This window comes from Vipera ursinii, assembly GCF_947247035.1.
Source record: "Vipera ursinii genome assembly, chromosome: Z".
NCBI classification, from domain to species: Eukaryota; Metazoa; Chordata; class Lepidosauria; order Squamata; family Viperidae; genus Vipera; species Vipera ursinii.
This window is the reverse complement of record NC_139517.1, coordinates 84,412,927-84,434,883: the sequence shown is the minus strand read 5'-3', so window position 1 is coordinate 84,434,883 and position 21,957 is coordinate 84,412,927. Positions and strand designations below refer to the sequence as shown.

At 34.4% G+C, this 21,957-nt stretch overlaps 1 protein-coding gene across 1 annotated transcript in view; it reads right to left on the bottom strand.

Moving 5' to 3' along the window:
• ZNF385D (zinc finger protein 385D) overlaps positions 1 to 21,957 on the bottom strand; it is a gene marked incomplete at its 3' end in the record, with an annotated part of 375,501 nt that overhangs the window by 41,670 nt on the left and 311,874 nt on the right. Inside the window, exon 5 of the mRNA XM_083376165.1 lies at positions 15,004 to 15,166. Coding sequence (XP_083232291.1) covers positions 15,004 to 15,166 — 163 coding nt within the window. The remainder of the gene's footprint in view (positions 1 to 15,003; positions 15,167 to 21,957) is intronic.

The following is a 21,957-nucleotide window of genomic DNA, read 5'->3' as shown; positions in this document are numbered from 1 at the left end:
TTTATTTCTACAGCAGTGCCATAAAATGAGGCCTTCAAGACTATGTACTGTACTAACATAAAGCAAATACTAAGCAATGTATGCATTCTTTCTTTTTCTGCTAGGTTGGATTGAACAAGATCTGTAACTGATTACAATGGTGATGGGTACCTGATGAATTCCAGTAAAAATGAAACCCTTCAAACTCTGTCTGCTGGTGAATAGTAAGTAGGACTATTTTCCTCATAAAGTTGATTTAAAGTGGTTGTTTGGTTGTGGATTGAAATCACATTATGATCTTCACCCAAACATATGATGTGAAAAACAAACAAAATTTCCAGCTCTCACTATTTATTATTATGGATACTTAAAGGTAATAAGGACTAATTTATTCTTATTAAGCAATTATGAACATGTGTTCTGAATAGCAGACACATTCATTGTTACCTTGTAGGCATGCTTTGCTTCCAAGGAAGAGTGATGGAAAGCAAAGTAGAAATTGTCTTTAATGAGGTCATGCTGATTCACACACTATTCAAGACATGTGAAATAATAACCAACAAATGGAGTTAATGGTCTGTAGATCTTTTATTAAACAAAATGTATATGTTAAGTAATAAATATTTTCAGCTGTAAATGGAAAAGAGACTTCCACCTTCCATTTTGCTTTTAATGGATTCCAGATGTCCCTTCAACTTTCTAATGAGCCACAGCTGTGCTCTCTTTTACAAAGTAGAAATCCTACCTAATTCTCATATTAATTTTTCACATTTTAAATTCATATTTCATGCAGATACAACATGACCCCTTGCATAGTTTCAAAATATTACAAGTGGATTAATGTCTGTAATACAATCTAAAATGATTTTTTGTGAGTGAAATAACTGTGTCTATTACAAGACTCAGCTCAGTTAGCTACAGTTAAATAATATACAAGTTTTGGAAGGCTTCTGAACCACAAATTATTAACCAAGATAATTCTATAAAGGCAGTTTCTATTATGTGATTATGAAGGATAGATATGCAGTTTCTTTCCTTCCTTCCTTCCTTCCTTCCTTCCTTCCTTCCTTCCTTCCTTCCTTCCTTCCTTCCTTCCTTCCTTCCTTCCTTCCCTCCCTCCCTCCCTCCCTCCTACTTGTTTATGGCATTCTTACAAAAATGTGGAGACCTATATTTTCCCAATTAGCCAGGAAATAAGGTATATAAGTACATGTTTGAAACCAGCTACTAATTTAGTTTAGTTTAGTAGTTTATGCCCTAATTTACCAAATAATTTTTTAAGAGGAAAAAGGCTTGGGAATAATTGGAGCACAAAGTATTTATCAGATTTTATAAGCATAATGCAGAAATTAAAGGAATATTTTCTCTCTTCCCTATTTAAAGTAAATGCTGCAACAGAATTTGAGCATGATAGATAGGTTTCAGGACAATAAGAGCACTATCTAAATTAAATGAAGTATTTTTATATTCAGATTATTCATTTGATATATTTTGAAAGTATCCTACTGAAATAATGTAATACCTAGTCTGTTTTAGAACAATTACTTGGAGGTGTATTTCATTTCAAGATTATAAATTACTCTCTAGAACTCATTATGTTATTAGGCATGCAATAATAAGTTGAAGTAGGTGGGTATTTAAAATTGGATATGCTCAACAATATTCAAAAACCTCACCTCCAGTAGATATGCTTTTGTAGGAATTATAATTTGGATAAAGAACCAGTACTTTTAGTAGGTCTCAGATAGATTATTTCTTCAGTCAAAACCAGATCTTTGTTCTGTCTGTTTACATCTTATCCATACTGTATCATTTCTAGCAAACTCACGTTTTGAACTCTATTGCCACCACCACAAAGGATTGTTCAGTATAACCCACACACAGGGCTGTGTTTCATGAAGCTATTTCTTTGTTAATCCTAAATAGCTTTTGTTCTTCTGTCCCATCTTGATCCATTAGATTTAAATGTATCAATAACTCAGTGGCACATTAACTCAACATTTAAACAATTTTCTCTCTTAAAATAGTGGGTGTAAAGGATCAAGGAAGAACAAAAAAGATAATTCCTTTTATGCATCCATATTTTGGACTAGTCCACCATTTGGTATTATTTGGAATAATGGTGGCTAATAAAATGGGAACAGAATCAAGGTAGGAGCCTTCTTGAAATGAACTGTCTCCAGTGGTGGGATTCAGCTGGTTCACACCACTTCAGCAGAAACGGTAGCTAATTTTTTGTTGCCCAGACCCAGAATGTACTTCCGGAAGCGGCATCCACACAGAGAACCGGTTGTTCACATATTTGAATCCTACCACTGACTGTCTCTATTGTTTAAACAATTCAACTTCTTTGCTTTGAATTCTCATCTTATCCCTATGTATAATTGTATCATCATAAAATTCTTACCTTTGTTTGCTCTTTGCCAAGTACCTTTGATAGCAAATTAAGACAGAAAATGGAGAGAATGTTATACTATTGCATGTTAATTAATAAAAGCAGAATATCTATTCCAGCATAAAATAATGATTTTCTTATGGAGATTTGACTTTCCTAAATTTGAAATTCTTAGCTTCTCTAATATAATGCTCTTGATACATTTAAATCAGAAATCCACTATCTTCAGCCAGTTTATCAGGTTTCACTATGGTTACAATTTTATTAATTTTATTTATTAAGTTTATTTCAACAATGTTTATATAAAATCATTTAAATTTCTTAATGTCTCCTACATTTCTCATTCTTTGTAGCATTTTAAATTTCGTAGACTTTTTCTAGTAAATTTAAAATTATATACAGTATGCTTCAGAAAAGAAACAGCTATAGAAAAAGCATAACAAGTGCAATGAACAAGTCTTCATAAATTATATGCTGCAGATTTTACTACCTGTCTATCCTATGCTTTTCTGTAAGTAACTGTTGATATTTGGGAGTAGATGAAATGCTTTTATGTATTTTGTGTTTGTCTAAATGCTGTTGCAAGTGCGTTATCAATGTCCCTTTTGCATGTGCATTGAAGTATCATGAGTGTACAAAAGGACCAGAACATTAATTGATCTGTTATATTTGCCATCTGGTATTTTTGATACAACTCTCCCAGCAGAAGTCACTCCCTCTAGATGTTTTTCCTCAGCAAAATGGATAATGGCCAAGGGTTATGAGAAGAATAGTTCAAACATCTGAAATGTATTGTTCCATCTTTTATTGAACAGTTCTGCTATTTCCTTATTCAGCTCAGAATGCAAACGTGTAAGGTTCAATAAGCAAAGAAAAACCAAAAAAGCTTCTACATTTCTTGAAATAGGAATAATTTCTTCATAACCATTGCCAAAATCATGACCTATTTCAAGAAATGTATCCTTTTCTGGTCTTACTTCTCCTAAACAATTTACAAGTTGGCATTCTTTCCAGGATTTTACTGAATGCATGCACCAAAGGCATCTCTGTGTCTTTGGATGATGTGGACAGTATTATGTGTAGACTGAGCACTACAACCCCTCCTCAAGAAGGCTGCTCTGGACCCAGCCTCATTAAATAACTATCGTCCTGTCTCCAACCTTCGCTTTGTAGCTAAGGTTGTTGAGTGTTGTGGCGCGTCAGCTTCCGCATTTCCTGGATGAAGCGGACTATCTGGACCCGTACCAGTCCTGTTTCAGACCCAGTTACAGCACAGAAACGGCATTGGTCGCACTGGTAGATGATCTCTGGTCATCTACCAGGGGTTGCTCCTCTGTCCTCGTCCTACTTGACCTCTCAGCGGCTTTTGATACCATCGACCATGGTATCCTGCTGCGATGGCTCGAGGGGTTGGGAGTGGGAAGCATTGTTTTACGGTGTTCTCCTCCTACCTCTCGGGCCGTTCGCAGTTTGTAGTGGCAGGGGGGCAGAGATCTACCCCAAGGCCCCTTTCCTGTGGGGTACCTCAGGGGTCGGTTCTCTCCCCCCTCCTGTTTAACATCTATATGAAGCCACTGGCTGAGATCATCCGTGGCTTTGGGGTGAGGTATCACCAATATGCGGATGAAACCCAGTTGTTTATCTCCATCCCGAGCCAACCCAGTGATGCCCTTGATGTGATGTCCCGGTGCCTGGAGGTGGTGCGGGTCTGGATGGGAAGGAACAGGCTCAGGCTGAACCCCTCTAAGACCGAGTGGCTGTGGATACCAGCATCTTGCATTGTCCAACATGTTCCATCTCTTTTGATGGGGGGAGAGCTTTTGCCCTCCTCAGAAAGGGCCCACAACTTGGGTGTCCTCCTGGATTCACGGCTTAATCTGGAAGATCATCTAACCGCCATGACCAGGGGGGCCTTTGCACAGGTTCACCTGGTGTGCCAGTTGTGCCCCTTTTTGGACCAAGATGCCCTATGCACGGTCACCCACGCCCTTGTCACTTCTCGCCTGGATTACTGCAATGCTCTCTACATGGGGCTGCCCTTGAAGTGCACCCGGAGGCTTCAGCTGGTGCAAAATGCGGCTGCGCGGGTGCTTATGGGAGTATCTCGATACTGCCATGTTACACCTCTCCTGCGCGAGCTGCATTGGCTTCCGGTTGCCCTCTGGGTACGATTCAAGGTGCTGGTAATTACCTTTAAAGCCCTACATGGCTTAGACCCGGGGTACTTGCGAGACCACCTGCTGCCAATGTCAACCTCCCATCACCCAGTTCGCTCCTACAGAGTCGGCCTCCTCAGGGTTCTGTCATCCAGGCAATGCCGGCTGGCAACCCCCAGGGGGAGAGCCTTCTCTGTGGGCACGCCGACCCTCTGGAATGAACTGCCTCTGGAGCTGCGGATGACCCCTGACCTTCGATCCTTCCGCCGTGACCTGAAGACATGGTTGTTCCAACAAGCGGGCCTGGACTGACCATGGTTTTTAATTTGGCTTTTATTGTGTAAATTGTCCCGTATTTCTTATATTCATTGTTTAATTCTTTTTTCATTTTTGTTGTGAGCTGCCCTGAGTCCTTGGGGAGAAGGGCGGCATATAAATTTAATAAATCCTCACCCTAATCTCCAACAGATAGTGCTTTAGGTTCCAAATGGCATTTTGGAGCAGAAAGAGACACAAACAGTGTACTTTTTTGCAACTATTTAAAGCAGCCAGAGAGGGCAATCATGTTATCCCAGGAAAAGAGGCAGCTTTAAAGGGTTGCAGACAGCATTATGCTCACAGTTGCCACATGCTACATAGCAGCTTTTTAAAATGAACTGAAACATTGCACAGACCTATTTTCTGATAATCGGAAGCATCTCTAAACTTTATTGTGACTTCAATTGCAATGTATCATAATTCTAATTTTATCAGTTTGAATTGAACAGCCACTGGAAAGCTTTGCAGAAACTGGTGCCATTGACATATTACATATTAAATACAATGCCATTGATATGAATTGGAACTGAAGAAATAAAAGCTATTATTTTATTACCTTTCTCAGTAAAATGACAATAAATCTTGACAATATTTTAGTAGAGAAATGTCATAATTAGATGACAAAGACGTGTATTTCTAATGGGGAAGGATATTTATGTTTGAAAATGTGAAATAAAAATAGAGGAAGCAAAAGACTATTTTGGCATTTAGCTGAAGAATTTGACCAGTAATACAGTTGTTCTATTTTATCCTGGGCATAATGCTTGCAAATATGGCAGACTAACATATAATTTTAGTATTGTGATGACAACCTACCAAGTTGCATCTTTCAGCAGAAAATTCCAACATAGTGTACAATTGCCAAATCTTAATATTAACCATGAAAAATGTCGTCAAAGATAAAACATAGAAGCTCGGTAGTTCTAGAAATAAATCACATTAAAAAATTTTCCCTTGTGCCAAAACGACATGAGAGATAATTCTCAGATGCTTAATTGAAGATTTCATTTTACAGATAAATACCATAGATGACTTTTGGATGGGATGACTAAAGTGAAATGAACAATTCAAACAAAATGATATTCTTCAAGCAGTCACCCTGCCAGCTGATTTGTTTATTATAGTTGGTTCTGAACTAGTTCCAGACATGTCTTTTCCAATCATTGCTGATCTACTTGACATGGAAGCTCAGGAAGATCTTTTTAATGACTTTCTCAAAGTTAAGTTGATGCGGCTTCCAACCACTGCTTCTTTGTTGCTTTGCCTCTTTTGTGGAATATTCTTTCCCCTCAAAGAATACAATAATTGTAATAAATAAATCAAATATAGGAGTCAGTGTCATGTTTTTTCTCTACTGAGATGTACTCTCTACAGCCACAGCCCATCTTGTATCAATTCTCTACAGCATGAATCTATCTAGAGTCAATTCAATGAACTTTCCAGACTTCAAGCCATTGTGTAATGCAATGCAATGGTCAACTGAAAAAATAGATCACACAAGGCAGGTTATTTCTATCCAGAACAGACGTGAAATAAATTTCTATCTTTAAAGGATTTAGTATGCAAACTTCTTCTTCTTCTTCTTCTTCTTCTTCTTCTTCTTCTTCTTCTTCTTCTTCTTCTTCTTCTTCTTCTTCTTCTTCTTCTTCTTCTTCTTCTTCTTCTCCTTCTCCTTCTCCTTCTCCTTCTTCTTCTTCTTCTCTTTGTGCTGAACAGCAAAACTGGAGAAAGCTCTGTTTAATTGGTACAGATAATATAAAGATGTGTTGGTAGAACATTAACATATTTGGGCACTTTTTAAATTTAATTATCTATAATTAATCATCAAGGCACTATCTATTTCTGTGAAAGGATAAGCCTTATTTCAGTTGGCATTACATAGCTAAGCCTAATTTTAATTAGATTCCAGAATCAGTTTTAGAAGATAGAACTTTAATTATATATTTGTATCTAAAGAAAAATAGTATTTTGTTTCCCTCTCTAGTTATGAGGCAAAATATATTGACAGAAAATAAACATATTCATTGCAAACAACTGCAATCAAATGATTTCAAATAATGTATTATATGCTAAAGGCAGTGTCTAACTTCTGAATATATATTTCAGGAAAACACAGGAGAAAACTTTATAAAACTAAACATTGCAATAATGAAATGTAAATATGTGAGCATTGCTTTCAATAAACTTAATCTGTGAGTTAAGGCATTCAATGAGTAGGAGTTCCTCCTCAAACTTTACTAATAATTTATGCTTGAAAAAATCCACAGGAAGAAAAGTGTCTTTTAAAAGCAACTGGCAGGACCACAATATTATTTTTTGTGTAAATGTAGTGACACTGGCATCAGCAAGCAATGGATTTAATTGTATATGAAGAATTGTTATTGAAGCAACTATTGTGCAGTGTTTCAGCAGAGCTCATTATAGTATCTTTGTTCCAAAGGCCAGAAATAGTTTTAGTGCTCTCAGTTTTGATTATAAAAACATAAGTATAAGTAGCCATGGGGACCACAAGAATTATTTCATACAAGGCACTGGCTAAAAAAATATGTAAACTGTTCCAGAAAAGCATCCAACAGACTAACATAGACTTGTGATAGATGCATATTGTGTTACATCTACTGAGTTCCTTCAACTAGCAAAGAATAATCCCACTAAATATAATCTTATTATTTTAGAAATTATTTCACTCTTCTGTGGTTTGATTGCATTAGGTAAATAAACTGTTCAAAATCAGCTACGTATGAGTCTATTTATGAAAATATTCAATATTTATTTGCCATCTGGACACTGCTTTCTAATGGGTTTATGGTAGATGGCTTTAGTATTTAGTTTGTATTTTTAATTAGTACAATAAATGACTAAAATGTTAAAATCCCTTGGTTTAGTATATCTGAGGAAATACACAAATTAGAATATAATGCTGCTGCCAATGTAGGGCAAAAGTAGACAGATTCAGGGCTGAGAACAATAAAAAAAGAAAGAGAAAAAAATAAATAGCTTTGTAAGCAGTTCAGGGAGAATATAAAAGTTGCATGATGTTTCCAGCAAATCAGCAATAGAATGAAAATATAAGGTTTTTATCATGGGATTTTCCATAGACTGTAAACTCTGAAGAGATGTAAACTCTGTCTATGTAAAGAATAGGTGAAAATATTAAAACCAAATAGAGTCTGACTGACAGAGAAGCATCAACAGAACAAGTGAACCCATAACTGCATAAACACATTATGGGTGGAATAAAAAAAAACATAGCATGTGATTCTATGTTCTATATCAAGAGAGCATTTCAATACCATTTTCTAGTTTCCAAGAAATCCACCATTAACTGCTGTTGGCTTCATATTTACAAGGCTGAGATGGTTCACTAATAGATGCAGACTCATCATAGTGGTTACTTAGGACCGACTCTTATTCATAGCTATCCCAGGACCCTGGAATACATCTGGTAGGCTTCTAAAAGCATTTATAATTAAATGCTTTCTTTGTTGAGTACAATTACAAATAGAGGGGAGTATGCATCAACTGCATGTTTTTTTACCCTCATTTGTGAAATGAGTCTGATTTATCTGTAATATGCATAATCTCGTGATGTCACAGTGGAAGATCCAGCTTTGCGGCATTATATTTTTTTATGTAAGGTATGTGGTTTGTATTTTGAGCAAGCTATGCACATTTCATCACTTGCCATTCTGTTTGCAGGTATCTACTTGGCTAATGGAAGTGGTGGATGCTACTCTGAGAAAGCTGCAGAAAAAAGAAGTGAAGTGAAGCAACAAAACTATTTGGTTTCCATTTTACAAGAATATAGGCTCTGTGCAGTACTTTGCAAAGTAATTTTGAAAAGTTGGTTTGCTCAAAACTTTATCCAAGTACTTCTTTAAAAATCTGTATAACTTTTGCTGTTGTGCAAGATTCTTTTTAAATTCTTATTTCATCTGAACAAAAATTATTTACTTAATTTCAACATCTATATAATTGATTACCTGAGAATTATGAACTAATTGTTTATGAATAAGACACATAAATGAACAACATCTTCCAAATCTTCTTTCCGGAAGGTTCAAATTTCACATGAATATTGAATTAATATTAAATATTGAATTAATGAATATTTTAATGAATTAATGAAGATTTTTCATTAACTTCATAGAAATAAGTGATAGTGTACTTCATATAGTACACTATAATGTATTTCACTTAGACAGCCTCCTACATTAATATTCATCATAAAAACCTGTTCTGATAATGATAAATGCTTTATAATGCACTCACACAATAAGAATGTTAGTAGAAACTATGGTTGGTCTTAGTTTTTATCCATCTCTCCAAATTTTGGAGTTAAATATAAATTGGAATTATACATAAATTATTATGTATAATAAATTATGGAACACTCTCTCAACTTTTCTTATTTTATTTTCATGTTGTAGAAAACAAAGGAAGAGCAGTTGCAAGAAAATTATTTTTTCCTTTCTTTTGTCTTTATTCTGACAGATAAGAGAAATCTATCCCAATCTGATTCATTGGGCTTGAATTCATAAAAACCCAATCAACCAGTACTGTCTGGAAAATTGGGAATTAAATGAGTCTTTGCTCAGATCTATTCTTAAGTTAGGCTCTCAAGAGCTGATTAGTGGCAAATCATTGGGAAGGAACTTAGCTATTATATATGCTTCTTCAAATTACTTTTCTTTGGCAGCCTCCTTCACTTTCAATAGCAATAAAAGAATTAGAAGTATATTAGAGCATAGAAAAAAGGAACAGTTTTGGACTTAAACCCTGGTTTCCCAGTTCAAAGGAAATGGTCTCACCACTATGCTATTCTGGCACAGCCAGGAAAAACACTTTGAGACCAAGACGCATCCGGCCCACGTGCCAGCAGTTTGACACCCCTGATCTAGAGCATGTGAAAAAGGACTCAAAGAACAACTGCTGAAATGAGCTCATCATTTGTCATCTTTATTCTAATGATGCCTCTTTTTACCCATGTGATATTCTTGGGTGAAATAGAAATGATAGGGGTCAACTTCAGATACTGTAAAATGAGCACTGCCAATCACAATGTAGTGAGATTTTCACTGTCCATTCACAGAACATGATGACACTGTCAAGGAAGATAAATGTTCTTCCAAGTACATAAGTTTGAAAATGTCAGCAATATATTTCATATATTCTGCAATGGCAATCAACATGGGCAAATGTCAATTGTTATGGGAATAAAATTATTTCAGAAAAGAACAGAAATATAAGACAATAAGGCTTTTAGACAAGTGCCATCCTATTATTTTAAAACAAATGTTCTGACATATACTGCAAAAAATTAAAAACAATATGGAAACCAGCATTCTTTTTTAAAAAAAATGTCTTTTATGACATGCCATTCAGTTTTAGGTCACAAAGCAGCTGACAATCATAAAACATCCCTCAACTGTAATGGAAAAAGATAAGAGTACCATGAAATCCATTTGTAACATACCAGCAAAGAGAAAAGAAAAGAGCAGTGGCCATTGTAAACTTAAGGAAATTAAAGAAATTAATTGATTCATGTTAAACAATAAGAGAACTTGGAATCAGATTGACTTGTATCCAGAAGGTAGGAAATCCTTAACAGTACAACTGAGCTATCAGTTGATTAACATAATTTTGGAAAGGTCTGTTAACAGCATTCATAAACACTCTGGATGGAATTGTCCAGTAATTACTTTCTGGCTAAGCAAAGGACCTTTAACTGACATTAATGGAATCATTGCTTTAAAAAGATATATTAAATCTTGCCCAAATCCTTACTTTTTCCCCATTTAAAATATGATGCACTTGTTGCATCATTGACTGTAGCAAAGATCAAGGAGCCACCGAGTAGTCTGGTTATTTGGAATCTTTATGGATAAGCAGAGGGTAGCAGATCACTCACATGTGGTCAAGAATACTGTTTTTTGTAAGAAGACTACAGGACATGGGTCTGAGTGCTGGGAGACAATCGGATTTACCTGTCTTGTTCACAACTGATGCACTAAGTTTGGCAAATTTCACTTTTTGATCACTTTCTGGAATTGTTCATTAACTCCCTCAAAACTATTAAAGGCCTTGGAAATAACAAGTATGAAAATGCTAGGTGAGTTTGCCTTCAATCTTGAATGAAAGAACATTTTAATCATTAGCTTAAGAATGTAAAATATCTGAAATAAATAGCAAAGAACAAGGGTCTAGGTGAATTTGAAACCATCACCTTCAGCTCAATTCACAGTGCTGCTGTTGTGGGAAAAATAGGAAGAGGAAGAAGTATTAGGTATATTCACCATCCTGAGTTATTTATGAGAATAATAAAGGAGGAATTAAAAAATCTAAAAAGCTAGATAAGATTTTCATTTTGAATATAATTGTTCTGCCCTGCAATTTCATTTTCTTTTCAGTGAAAAAAGCTGTTTGCAATATAACCTAAGACTATCTTTTTGGAAGGAAGTTTAATAATGGATTCATAAAAAATAAATTAACTGAATTTAGAAGTAATCAGTTTTGGCACAATTTAATTTTACACATAACGTTAAAATTGCATAAAGTGCATTTAACAATATGACACTAAACATGTTACATAACAATAAGCTCCACAGTAATTTACTTCCAGGAATGTTAGACCTAGGTGGATTTTTTGAGAATTAAAAAGAGAATACACAGACACAGACACAGACACACACACACACACACACACACACACACAGAGAGAGAGAGAGAGAGAGAGAGAGAGAGAGAGAGAGAGAGAGAGAGAGAGAGAGAGAGAGAGAGAGAGAGATTGAGAAGGAAAAGAATGAAAATGTTCAGAAATGTTCAGCTTGAGAAACCTTTATCATATGATAACTATCAATAAGGAAATAATTATATTACCTGCACAGGAAGTTCCTTTAGTGACAATGAAAGAATAAACACATAACGTCTCTAAATCAACCCTTATAAAATTAGGAAACAAGCTTTGGTTGTAGAGATTATATCAAACAATTTAAGGTAATCCTAGATAGAATACACCCTAAAACAAAGATCTACAAGTATCTATATCAGTCGCATGTGCATGTTTCCTAAATTCCTATTGATCAAATCTCTAGAATATATATGAAAAAATGAAAAGAAAATACAGAAGAATGGAGAAAAAAGATAATGGGTTAGCTTGGGAACCAGATTCCAGCTAACAATGGAGCAACTTAACAAGTTTTCTCAATTCCTCTTATGCAGGTCTCAGTGCCTCTTCATATTGTAGTCTAGAAGTTTTCTTAATGTTTTCTTAATGTTCCAAATCACATTTTGACCAACATGTTGTTCTGACATATTTTTCCATTATTTAATCATAATTTGTACGCAATATACTGAAATGATGTTAATATGCCCTTTTCCTAGTTTTCTTTATTTCACATACTAATCTTTTGAAAATGCTTTTATAAAGTCATAAAAAAATAAATGAAATATTTCTTTCAAAAGAATAAAAGTAAATATGCATATGATTCTAAAGAAAATGCATATCCTTTAGTAAAGTAGTTTCCACAATAATATACATGGTTTTGATCATGTATATTTTCTAATTTGTACAAATTCTATTCTGCTAGACCAGGGGTGTCAAACTCTCAATGTCACATGACAGCAATGGGGTGGGCACGGTTTTGCCATGACGCCCCTGGGCCAGCAGCTTGACACCCCTGTGCTAGACTTTAAAGTCAAACAATTCAAGCAGTTCAAACAAAAAGAATCTTTACAATAGAATGTAAAAAGTAAGAAACAGCTGACAAAAATGATTTGATGCATAAAATATATTTTTACCTATTCAGAACAATAGCTCCAAGTTCATTGATTAACCTGATTCTTGAGTCTCAGAATGCATTATTAGGTTCTCAAGTGCTGGTATCTACAATCAGCAGAAGCCATGATGACATGAGGAGAATGCCACAAGCACCATGATGTACTTGTGTAAAATAATACTTGTGTATGATACTAGCACAAGTTTATAAGCCAAGACTTTTGCATTTACAAATGTTAAAAGCCAGATTAAAGTTTTGCTTATATACCCCTGTGACCTTGCATGAGTACAGGTCACTCGGCTCCCCAAATTGTAATATAACCCATTGTTATATTATAAAAGATTTATTGAATTACTGAATTACTGAAAATGGTTTCTGAATTAAACATTCATCAGATATAACATCAGTATTTTAAAAGTTCCATATTAAATTACCTTAAATGTACTAATTTAAATTACTATCTTAAATGAGTATACAATTGTCAAACAATACTCTTATAAATATTGTATTATCTTTGCTGTCTAACACACGTATTTTACATCAAACTGCCTTATATCATGGATTTCCATATTGCATCTATATGGTTCTATATGGATTTTCATATTTTGTCTACACATGTATGTATTCTTTATTTCATAGTAAATTTCATTTTATGCTGTTTAATAATAATATAGTTATCCCTCGCTGGAAGTCACTTGGCTTCAAATAACAATGGGACAGTGATGTCTGAATCCAGAGGCCTGAACCACATGTGTCTTTTCTCCAGAGTAATGAGCTCCATATTAACCTTTATCCAACTGCCACAACTATGCAGTACCTACAATTGTAACTGTATGTTTTACAAAGTGTAAGTCTACTTTGAGTGAAAACTAGTCAATTGAGGGACTTAAAAACACACACATAACAATCAAGATTCAAATCTAGTCATTGTTACAAATACATTAAGCATCTCCCTGACTCCACCCCTCTGCCCTACTGTCTGTTTAAGACTGTATAGAAAGTTGCTATAAGGCTAATCAGTGTAAAGCAGGGGTATCAAATTGCCGGTCAGCAGCCGGATGCATCATAGCAAAACCGTGCCCACCCCATTGCTGGCAATGGCAAAAAAATCGCAATACGTCAGGACACATGATTTGACAATTGTGAGTTTGACACCCCTGGTGTAAAGCATTCTTCATCCATTTTATATGCATTAATTAAAAAAGAAGGAAGGCTGTCTCCATTTAAATTTTGTGTGAAGGGAAAGCCATACCAATATATCTTAGGGGTAGTTCTTCCAGCAAGAGCCAATTCAGTTTAGTATAAAATTCCTGTTTCCTTAATAATGAATACTAATTAAAAGAGCAGTTGGTCATAAGCAAAGGCCATAAGCAAAGGCAGAACTTCCACACTGATGCCTAACGAAAAAATATGGTTAGCAGCAGTTCAAAGAACCCCTTTTTATCAAGAGACCATAGTGCAAAAGTAAATCATTTACTTGTTTTATATCACTCAGGTGCAAATACATCTTGACCATTTTTATGTACTTTATTTATCTTTATTTATTAAACTTGTATGTTGCCCATCTCACTCAGATGTATGGACCTTGCATACTACAAACACTACGGTAGACCAGAAAAGGACAAGATCAGTTCTTTTACATAAAATACTGAATAATACTATTTATAAAGTTTCCCAGATAGTGGTTCAGATTTTAAATACAAGGTGACCGAAGTCCCAACAACTTAGTAGCTACTGGCAATGTTTTTATTACTAGGAGAAGTAGAGAGAGAAAAAAATATAATCTGATTTTGATCAATAATTTTAAACATAGATACTGTTTTTCAATCTGTGCAACTGAAATATAAGAATAATGCATTTTGGTCACACTTACCTGTTTATAAAGTGGGTGGAGGTTACATGGCAATTATCCAATTTGAAATCATGCAATACCTTTTGGAATAATAATATGTGACAATAAAGCTTTGACAAAATGCTTACAAAAGAGGCTTCTGGATGAAACTAGTTGTTTTATTCCCTATGTTGGTAGTAAAAATAGTCATAGAAAGCTGCAAAGAGGGAGACAGTTCTGACCTAGACTACAAGGCTCTGAGCAATTTTAATTGTTTGCTGGCAATAGATATTACTCATCTTAAAATATACGCATTCATGCCTGACATGATGACAAACATCTTTTTGCACAAGAGAAATCAGTTACAAAACTTGCCATGATTACCTTCCCCTTGTAAATATATTGGGAAGAAGAAATAAATCAATATTATACAGAATGATGGCTCAAGCATGAATCAGAATGGCAAGCACATAACCCAACAGACATGGCAGTCAACAAGGGGAAAAGAATAAAAGAAATCAATCACAACAGAAATAATCGCTTAACCTGTTTTGTCAGAGTTGGTATTGATGGTATTGGTAGTGATGGAAGTGAAGATAGTCTTTGCGCTGTCCTTGGTAGTTACACATTTCTGCTTATTTTTCATGGCTTCCAGTGCTTTGAGCTTCTTGGCATGTTTAGTGCCTTTGTAGTGGGCCGCAGCCTGGCTCTACAAAGGAGAACAAAATGAACCATGCAATCAGGCTCATTTCTAAAATGGCATTCTCTGTATTAGTACAAATACAGACCACCTTTCAATAATGGGTACCATTTTCCATACCAAGATAATGACCAAACTGAAGATATCTTTCTAAAATGATCCTTTAGAAACAGTGAAACAGGAATATTATAGATTTCAGGTAGACTATCTTCCTTTCTTAAATCAGAAAATACATTCAAAATTTGGCAGCAGGAAATTTCTCCTCTCTGAGGAAAAATGGAATCTAATTTTCTTTGAAACTAATTTTACAAAGACATACATTCAGTGAAAATTTAATTTCAACTGCAGCCATGGAATTTTTTCATAGACACCAAGCAAGAGAAGGAGAATTGCAGTCATCTCTTTTTATGAAGAAGACAACCATCATTTACTCAAAGGCTATATTATATTGTCCAAAATTAAAGACTATTGTTTTTCCTTCCCATTGCAATTGATATGACTAATTATCTGTGTTGAAAATGTTTGGTGAAATTAAAGTACTACTTGGACTAATTGGTTGAACTTGTGAGTTTCCTACAAGTAAAATCAATGGGGAAGATGGTAGGAAATCTGAAGTCATGGTCACATGAGGTCCTTGTTTAATGACCTTCACAATCCTTGTTTAAGAATGGCAACTGCCATTGCTAAGTGACATGATCAAATGCTTTTTCAAATTATGACCCACTGTTTAACAACAGAACTTCCAATTCCAATTAGCTTTGCTAAATAAGAACCTTCTGTAAGACTATTCCCATGATATTTATCATATAAAGCAGCCATCTGCATTCACTTCAGTTCATTATTAGCATTCTAACAGAGCCTCAGCTGGGATTTTAGTTCAGTCAGTCAACAGTTGCAATCACTGGACTGGATTTAGACTTTGCTTAGACCAACAGAGGATTCTCTCAACAATGAAAGTGGAAAATGGTCTTTATGCAATCCACAATTCCCCAGAAGTCATTTGTTTCATCTGGAAAGCTACTTCATAATTTAATCATGTTATCCAGAGTAAAGGAGATCAGAGGATAAAACTGGCTATAGAGAAGAGGGAATCACCAAATACTGCCAGCAGAAACCTTCTATTGGAGAAAATGCCTTCCAAAAATGGACAAAGCCAGTAATTTTTCATCCAACCTTACTTTTTCTATGTTGATATAAAAACACTGTTAACTGGGTCACATCATTTCAGCAGTATAAACTATTTTATTTCAAGTGGTTTTTTATATGTGAAATCATAACCTGGTTAAATTACTTTTATAGGTGCAGCATCTACATTAAAAAAATACAGTCCCTGGTATTATGCTACAGTTTGGGAAGCACAACCAGAAACCCAGTGGGCCTCTGTTGTTAAGAAATGGCAAAATTCTGAATTTAGAAATTATGCTTATGTTATTTTCCTATAAGTGTTCATGAGCTGTTGAAGAATTTACTTTATTTTCTTGTGCATGCTTTCAAATTCACAGCATTTAGATAGCACTGACTGAAATTTTGTATTTGTCTGTTGGCCTATTATAAGCATCAATAGAAAATTAGGTTTATGCCAAAATGATGGTATGCATGTGGTGATGTCATGATACATCCCAATTTATAATGCATGTAGATTGTAGCTTTTCAATCATGATGTAATTATACTTTTTTTTACTTGCCTTCTCCACTTAACCTATCCTATGAATGCTCAAAGGCTTAACACAAATGTTAAGCCTTTACTCAAATGTGAAAAATGAGAACACTGAGTTTCTTATTCCATCAATCTAGTGCAGACTTTAAAGACTGCTGTATGCATAGCTGATTCCCAATTTTTTGGGGGTAGGGGGTTTACTAATAATATTGCTAAGGCTTGATCCTATATCAGTCTGCAGTATTAATTGCAGAAGTGGAAAAGACATATCAAATGGATACTAAGGAATTATTGTGAATTATTCCAGCTTAGAAAATTCTTAGAGAATACTATTTTCAAGGGGAATGTGTCTTCTTAATGATGCATTTGAACTCAGTGTTCTAATACATTATCCCCCAGTTGGTACCCTCAAAATTAGTTAGAACTATAACTTCCAGGATTTTCTATCTTTTGGTCAGGCTGATTAGGAATTCTGTAACATTTGAGCAATACCAACATGGGAAAGGCTGATCTAACAGCCCCAACCTATAAAATAATAAGAGAACTAGTTAATACTAAGATTGATAGGCAGTAGGGCTATACAATGCATTAAAGAAAAGCACTTCTGGAAATGTAGCGGGGTGAATGAAGCACTACTTCAAATGTTAAAGCAGCCAAATTATTTGAAATCATTCAAGGTTTGTCTGAAGAATGTCCTGCTTAGGTTTGTCCATGTGCATGCCTAGTCACACCACTTTGCTGCTGAGCCTAGCAGGAATATTGCATACATCAAGATTGAGAATTTTGGAAAACATCCCTTATAGCAATTAGACAAATCATGCAAAAATCAAGTGTATTAATGAATCAGAGATAATGCTTTATTCATGTCGACATGTTTTGCAAAGTATCTTGTCTAAATGCTTTTCAGAGCCCTAATAAATAGTCTCCACTACATTTGCACATTTTTTAAAAAAGTTCAAGCTTGTCACCCCTTACATATTAACGCTAACATGGGATTGGAATCATACTGTAATCACTGAGCTTTTCCTCCTACATAATTGCTCTGTTTACTAATAGCTGGGATACAAGTAGGTTAAAGAAATTAATTTGCAAGTCCAAATTGAAATATATGCTGTATATCTGTGCATATGTACCAAAACAACATTTTATCATAATATTTAATTTTGCTAATATATAGAAAACCCACTATGTCTGGGTTTATATGGCTAAAAAATTTGTGATGCCTCTAATAGAAAACTATTTAAGTACATATAGCTAGTACATATATAAATATAAATAAATTTATATAAATTTAAATAAATTCATATAAATTTCCCTTTCTCTAAATCTGCTTTGGTATTATTGTAGGTACCCTTATTGAAAGAACACTGGACAGTGAAGTTAATCATTAGAAACAACTCAAACATAGCACAATCATGCACCTTTACAATTTTCATACAACACAAAACTTTATGAGACATACTATAAGCCAAATGTGAACATATAATGTTAATTACTGTTAAATTGAAAAACCAGTGTTAAGGTAGGATGGCATAAATAAAATGAAAGTATCTCTTGCATATTTATGTCATCGTTGCCATGTACGTTTTTGTGCTTTACCAATATATTTTAAAAAAATTTCATTGGGACAACATTTTGATAATGTTTATTGACTCAGAAACTACATACAAAGTTAGTTTACTTTTTCTAATTTCAAGTCTTCAACTTTTCACAGACATTATATTCACTATCTTTTATTGAGAAAGGCTATCAAGTAAAGTAGTTATTTATTTAAAAGATTTCTACAGTTGCTCTTCCTATGCAGCACAACTCTAGGCAGCTTTCAAAAAGCAATAACAATGGCAAAAATACAATATAATCAGAAAAACTCCTGATGCCCCCCAAACGACACTTCCGAACACCTAAATAGTTAACTTTCCTGTGATGCAGCATCACACTATCCCAGTGTTTGTGGGAAGAACAGGCTTTTTAAGGTCTCCGGAAAGCTAGGGGAATTGTGACCAATGATATTTCAAATAAACGTGTAAGGTTAAATCACAATGAACTAAATTAGAGTTCCATTTCTCTAATATATAAAATCAAGATCCCTGAGCAAACTGATAGATTATAAACAATTTTTAACATACTGGAATTTTATTTATTCTTGCTATTTACAAAGAAGTTAACATTCTTTGTCCTAACATTTCAGTCTGCAAATTATACATTTTTGATACAAAGATAAAGAAAGTTGCTTTAAGGCAATTAGCATGGGCAATTTAATGTGAGAAAGAGAGACTGGCCAACTGTTTAATCAGTTAAAAATCAAGCTAAACTACTTATCCTTTCTAGAATGCAACTGGAAATTGACAAAAATCTATTACAGTCCATTCCATAAGGAATAGAATAACAGTTTAAAATATTCCTAAACTTATTGGTGTTGTTGGCATATATGCAAAGTAGTTATAGTATATATGCTTGGCTATTTTTTTCTGAGGTTTTTTTTTTGAAGGCTTCATCATAAAATTTCATACCTTTGAAACATAAGGGTTAACAATAGACAGATCAAAAATGCAAATTATGTAGGAATGTCATGCAAAAAAAAAAATTGGAGCCACAGTCTAAACCCAAATGCAAACCATGATTCAAAACCATGAAAGAGCCCAAAAACTGATTATACTTTTTGTCTAGGAAACATACATAATATGACAAGCCTTGAGAAAATAATGGTAGAAAATAAATAGTGCAATGAAAAATAACATAGACTTTAAACATGTAATAAGTTTACAATGCTAGCATTTACTTGGCATCTTAAAGGCATTTGTGCCATGATGATTTTCTTTGCTGCAAAAATAAAGTAACACCTAATGATTTATTCACTGAATATTTACCCTGTTCCTGCATGTTTTAATATTAGACTTTGGGTATTTCCCATAGCCAGCCAAACAACAACAGTCAATACTGTATTCTGCAATCTAGGCAAGATTTTCTTTCTTTTCAACAATATTTAGATTTCATGAGAATGTGTAATACTGCCAGTATCACAGTTGCAAAATTCAAAATTTACTGGATATTTTAGCAGCCTTCATATGAATAGAAAAGCTAAGATGTTGCTACATGCCTCATTCCTGATTCTTCCTGGAAGATCAGGAGCAGAGAGCATCCATAATATAGTCACCTGCTTCAGTAACTCTATAGAATGAATCTTTAATGCTGTGTTTTTAAGTATATTTAATTTAGAGAAAATTTAAAAAAAAATATTTCTCTACCATGGTCACAGACAAATGAATGTATGATGGAATGCATATATTAGCCTTACTAATTAATACAGCCTCATTGAAATGAATGTAATCTTTCACACTGATTTCAGTAGGCTTAATATTTTTTTTAAAAAATATAGTCTTTATATTTTGTAAACATAAAATTCATTTCTTCTGGTAAGACTGCAATTGATATGGCTTTATTTAGAGCTTTATATGATGAAGTGGTTGTGTGCATAAAGATTTAGATTTATATTTTCATTCAGCAGTAAAAATCCTTGATTATAGTAATCTGTTAATTATCACACAGATAAATTTATCTTATTATTGTTGTCTGAAGAATAAAAAGAAAAATGTGCGAAGTGGTACAAAAACTAGGTATCATGTCTGATTTGAAAAATGTATCCTTATATATGAAAGTGCTATTTTCTACCCTCTTTTACAATTCATGTTAGGAATTTGAAAAATGAAAAGGATTCATTTAGAAGAATTCATACACACACGCGCACACACACACGCACACACACACACACGTACACACACCTATACACTTTTATAACTAATCCACCTGGTGGCAAATTTCCTATGAGAATCTCCTAACTCTCACCAGAAAAAACAAAGAAAAACTAATAATTTTGAACAACTTGCAATAGCATTTTACCAGTCACAAGTCATTGTCAATTACTAGTTATCAGGGCTTTTTTTCTCATAGAACGCCCAGAATGGAGTTCTGGCACCTTTTTTGGATGGAACCTTGTAGGGTAGGCAAGGCAGGTTGTATGACCTGTGTGAGTTCTGGCACCTTTTTCTTTTACAAAAAAACCACTGCTAGTTATAATTGTTCTCAAATCACTCATCAGCAATCTTGAGTCACATATTTATAAAGTTAAACACTGTTTATCAGTTTATCTTACAAAACTCTATCATCAAGAACATCAAGATGAATAAATCAAGAAAAATATATCATCATATCATATCATAATATAACATTATAACATAATATAACATGACATGATATGACCATCGTCTTAAAATTATATTTAAATAGTAAATGTAAAAGCCTAGGATATCAAATTAGGTATATATTAAATCAATTACATTAATCTTTTAAAATAAATCATGCAAATATGTTCTTTAAAAAATTAATACATGCTACAATGTCGATTACACTTTGTTAATTATTGCAGTAGACATGGGAGCTGATTTAAATGTCTACTTAAGAAGCCTTCCAGATATATCATCTGGACAACTTAATGGCATGTGGCCTCAACATGGAACATATTTGTCAGCGCATATTTTGAAAAAAAAATCCATAGATTTTCCTTTTACTATTCTGTAACTGCTACTACACATAATGCCCACATTCTGTTTTAAAGGGAGAAGGGGAGAACCTGTTGCCTTAATATGGTTTTTTGTTCTAATAGTAATGGCTCCTGTACATATATACTGCATGTGGAAAAGGTACATTTGTCAGGAAAGCAAAATGCAGCAGCCACTTTCTAATTAGAAGAGGGATGGATTAACAGGTCAAAAGAGCCTTGGTGGAGCAGTGGGCTAATGCCTCCTTAAGTAACACCAGCTGCCTGCAATTAGTGCAGGTTCGCATCCCACCAGGCTCAAGGTTGACTCAGCCTTCCATCCTTCCGAGGTAGGTAAAAAAATGAGGACCCAGATTGTTGGGGGCAATTAAGCTGACTTTGTAATAATGCCACTTGGGGTGTGTGTGAAAGCCCTAATAAGCAGGCATATACATAGAATGAAGGCTACTGCTAAGCTTGTAAGCCGCCCTGAGTCTTCGGAGAAGGGCGGGATATAAATGGAATTAAAATAAAAAAAAATATGCTTTGGAACAATGTTTCACTGCTACTGTTGATACAGCAAAGTGTCCCTTCAAAGATCTGCTCATC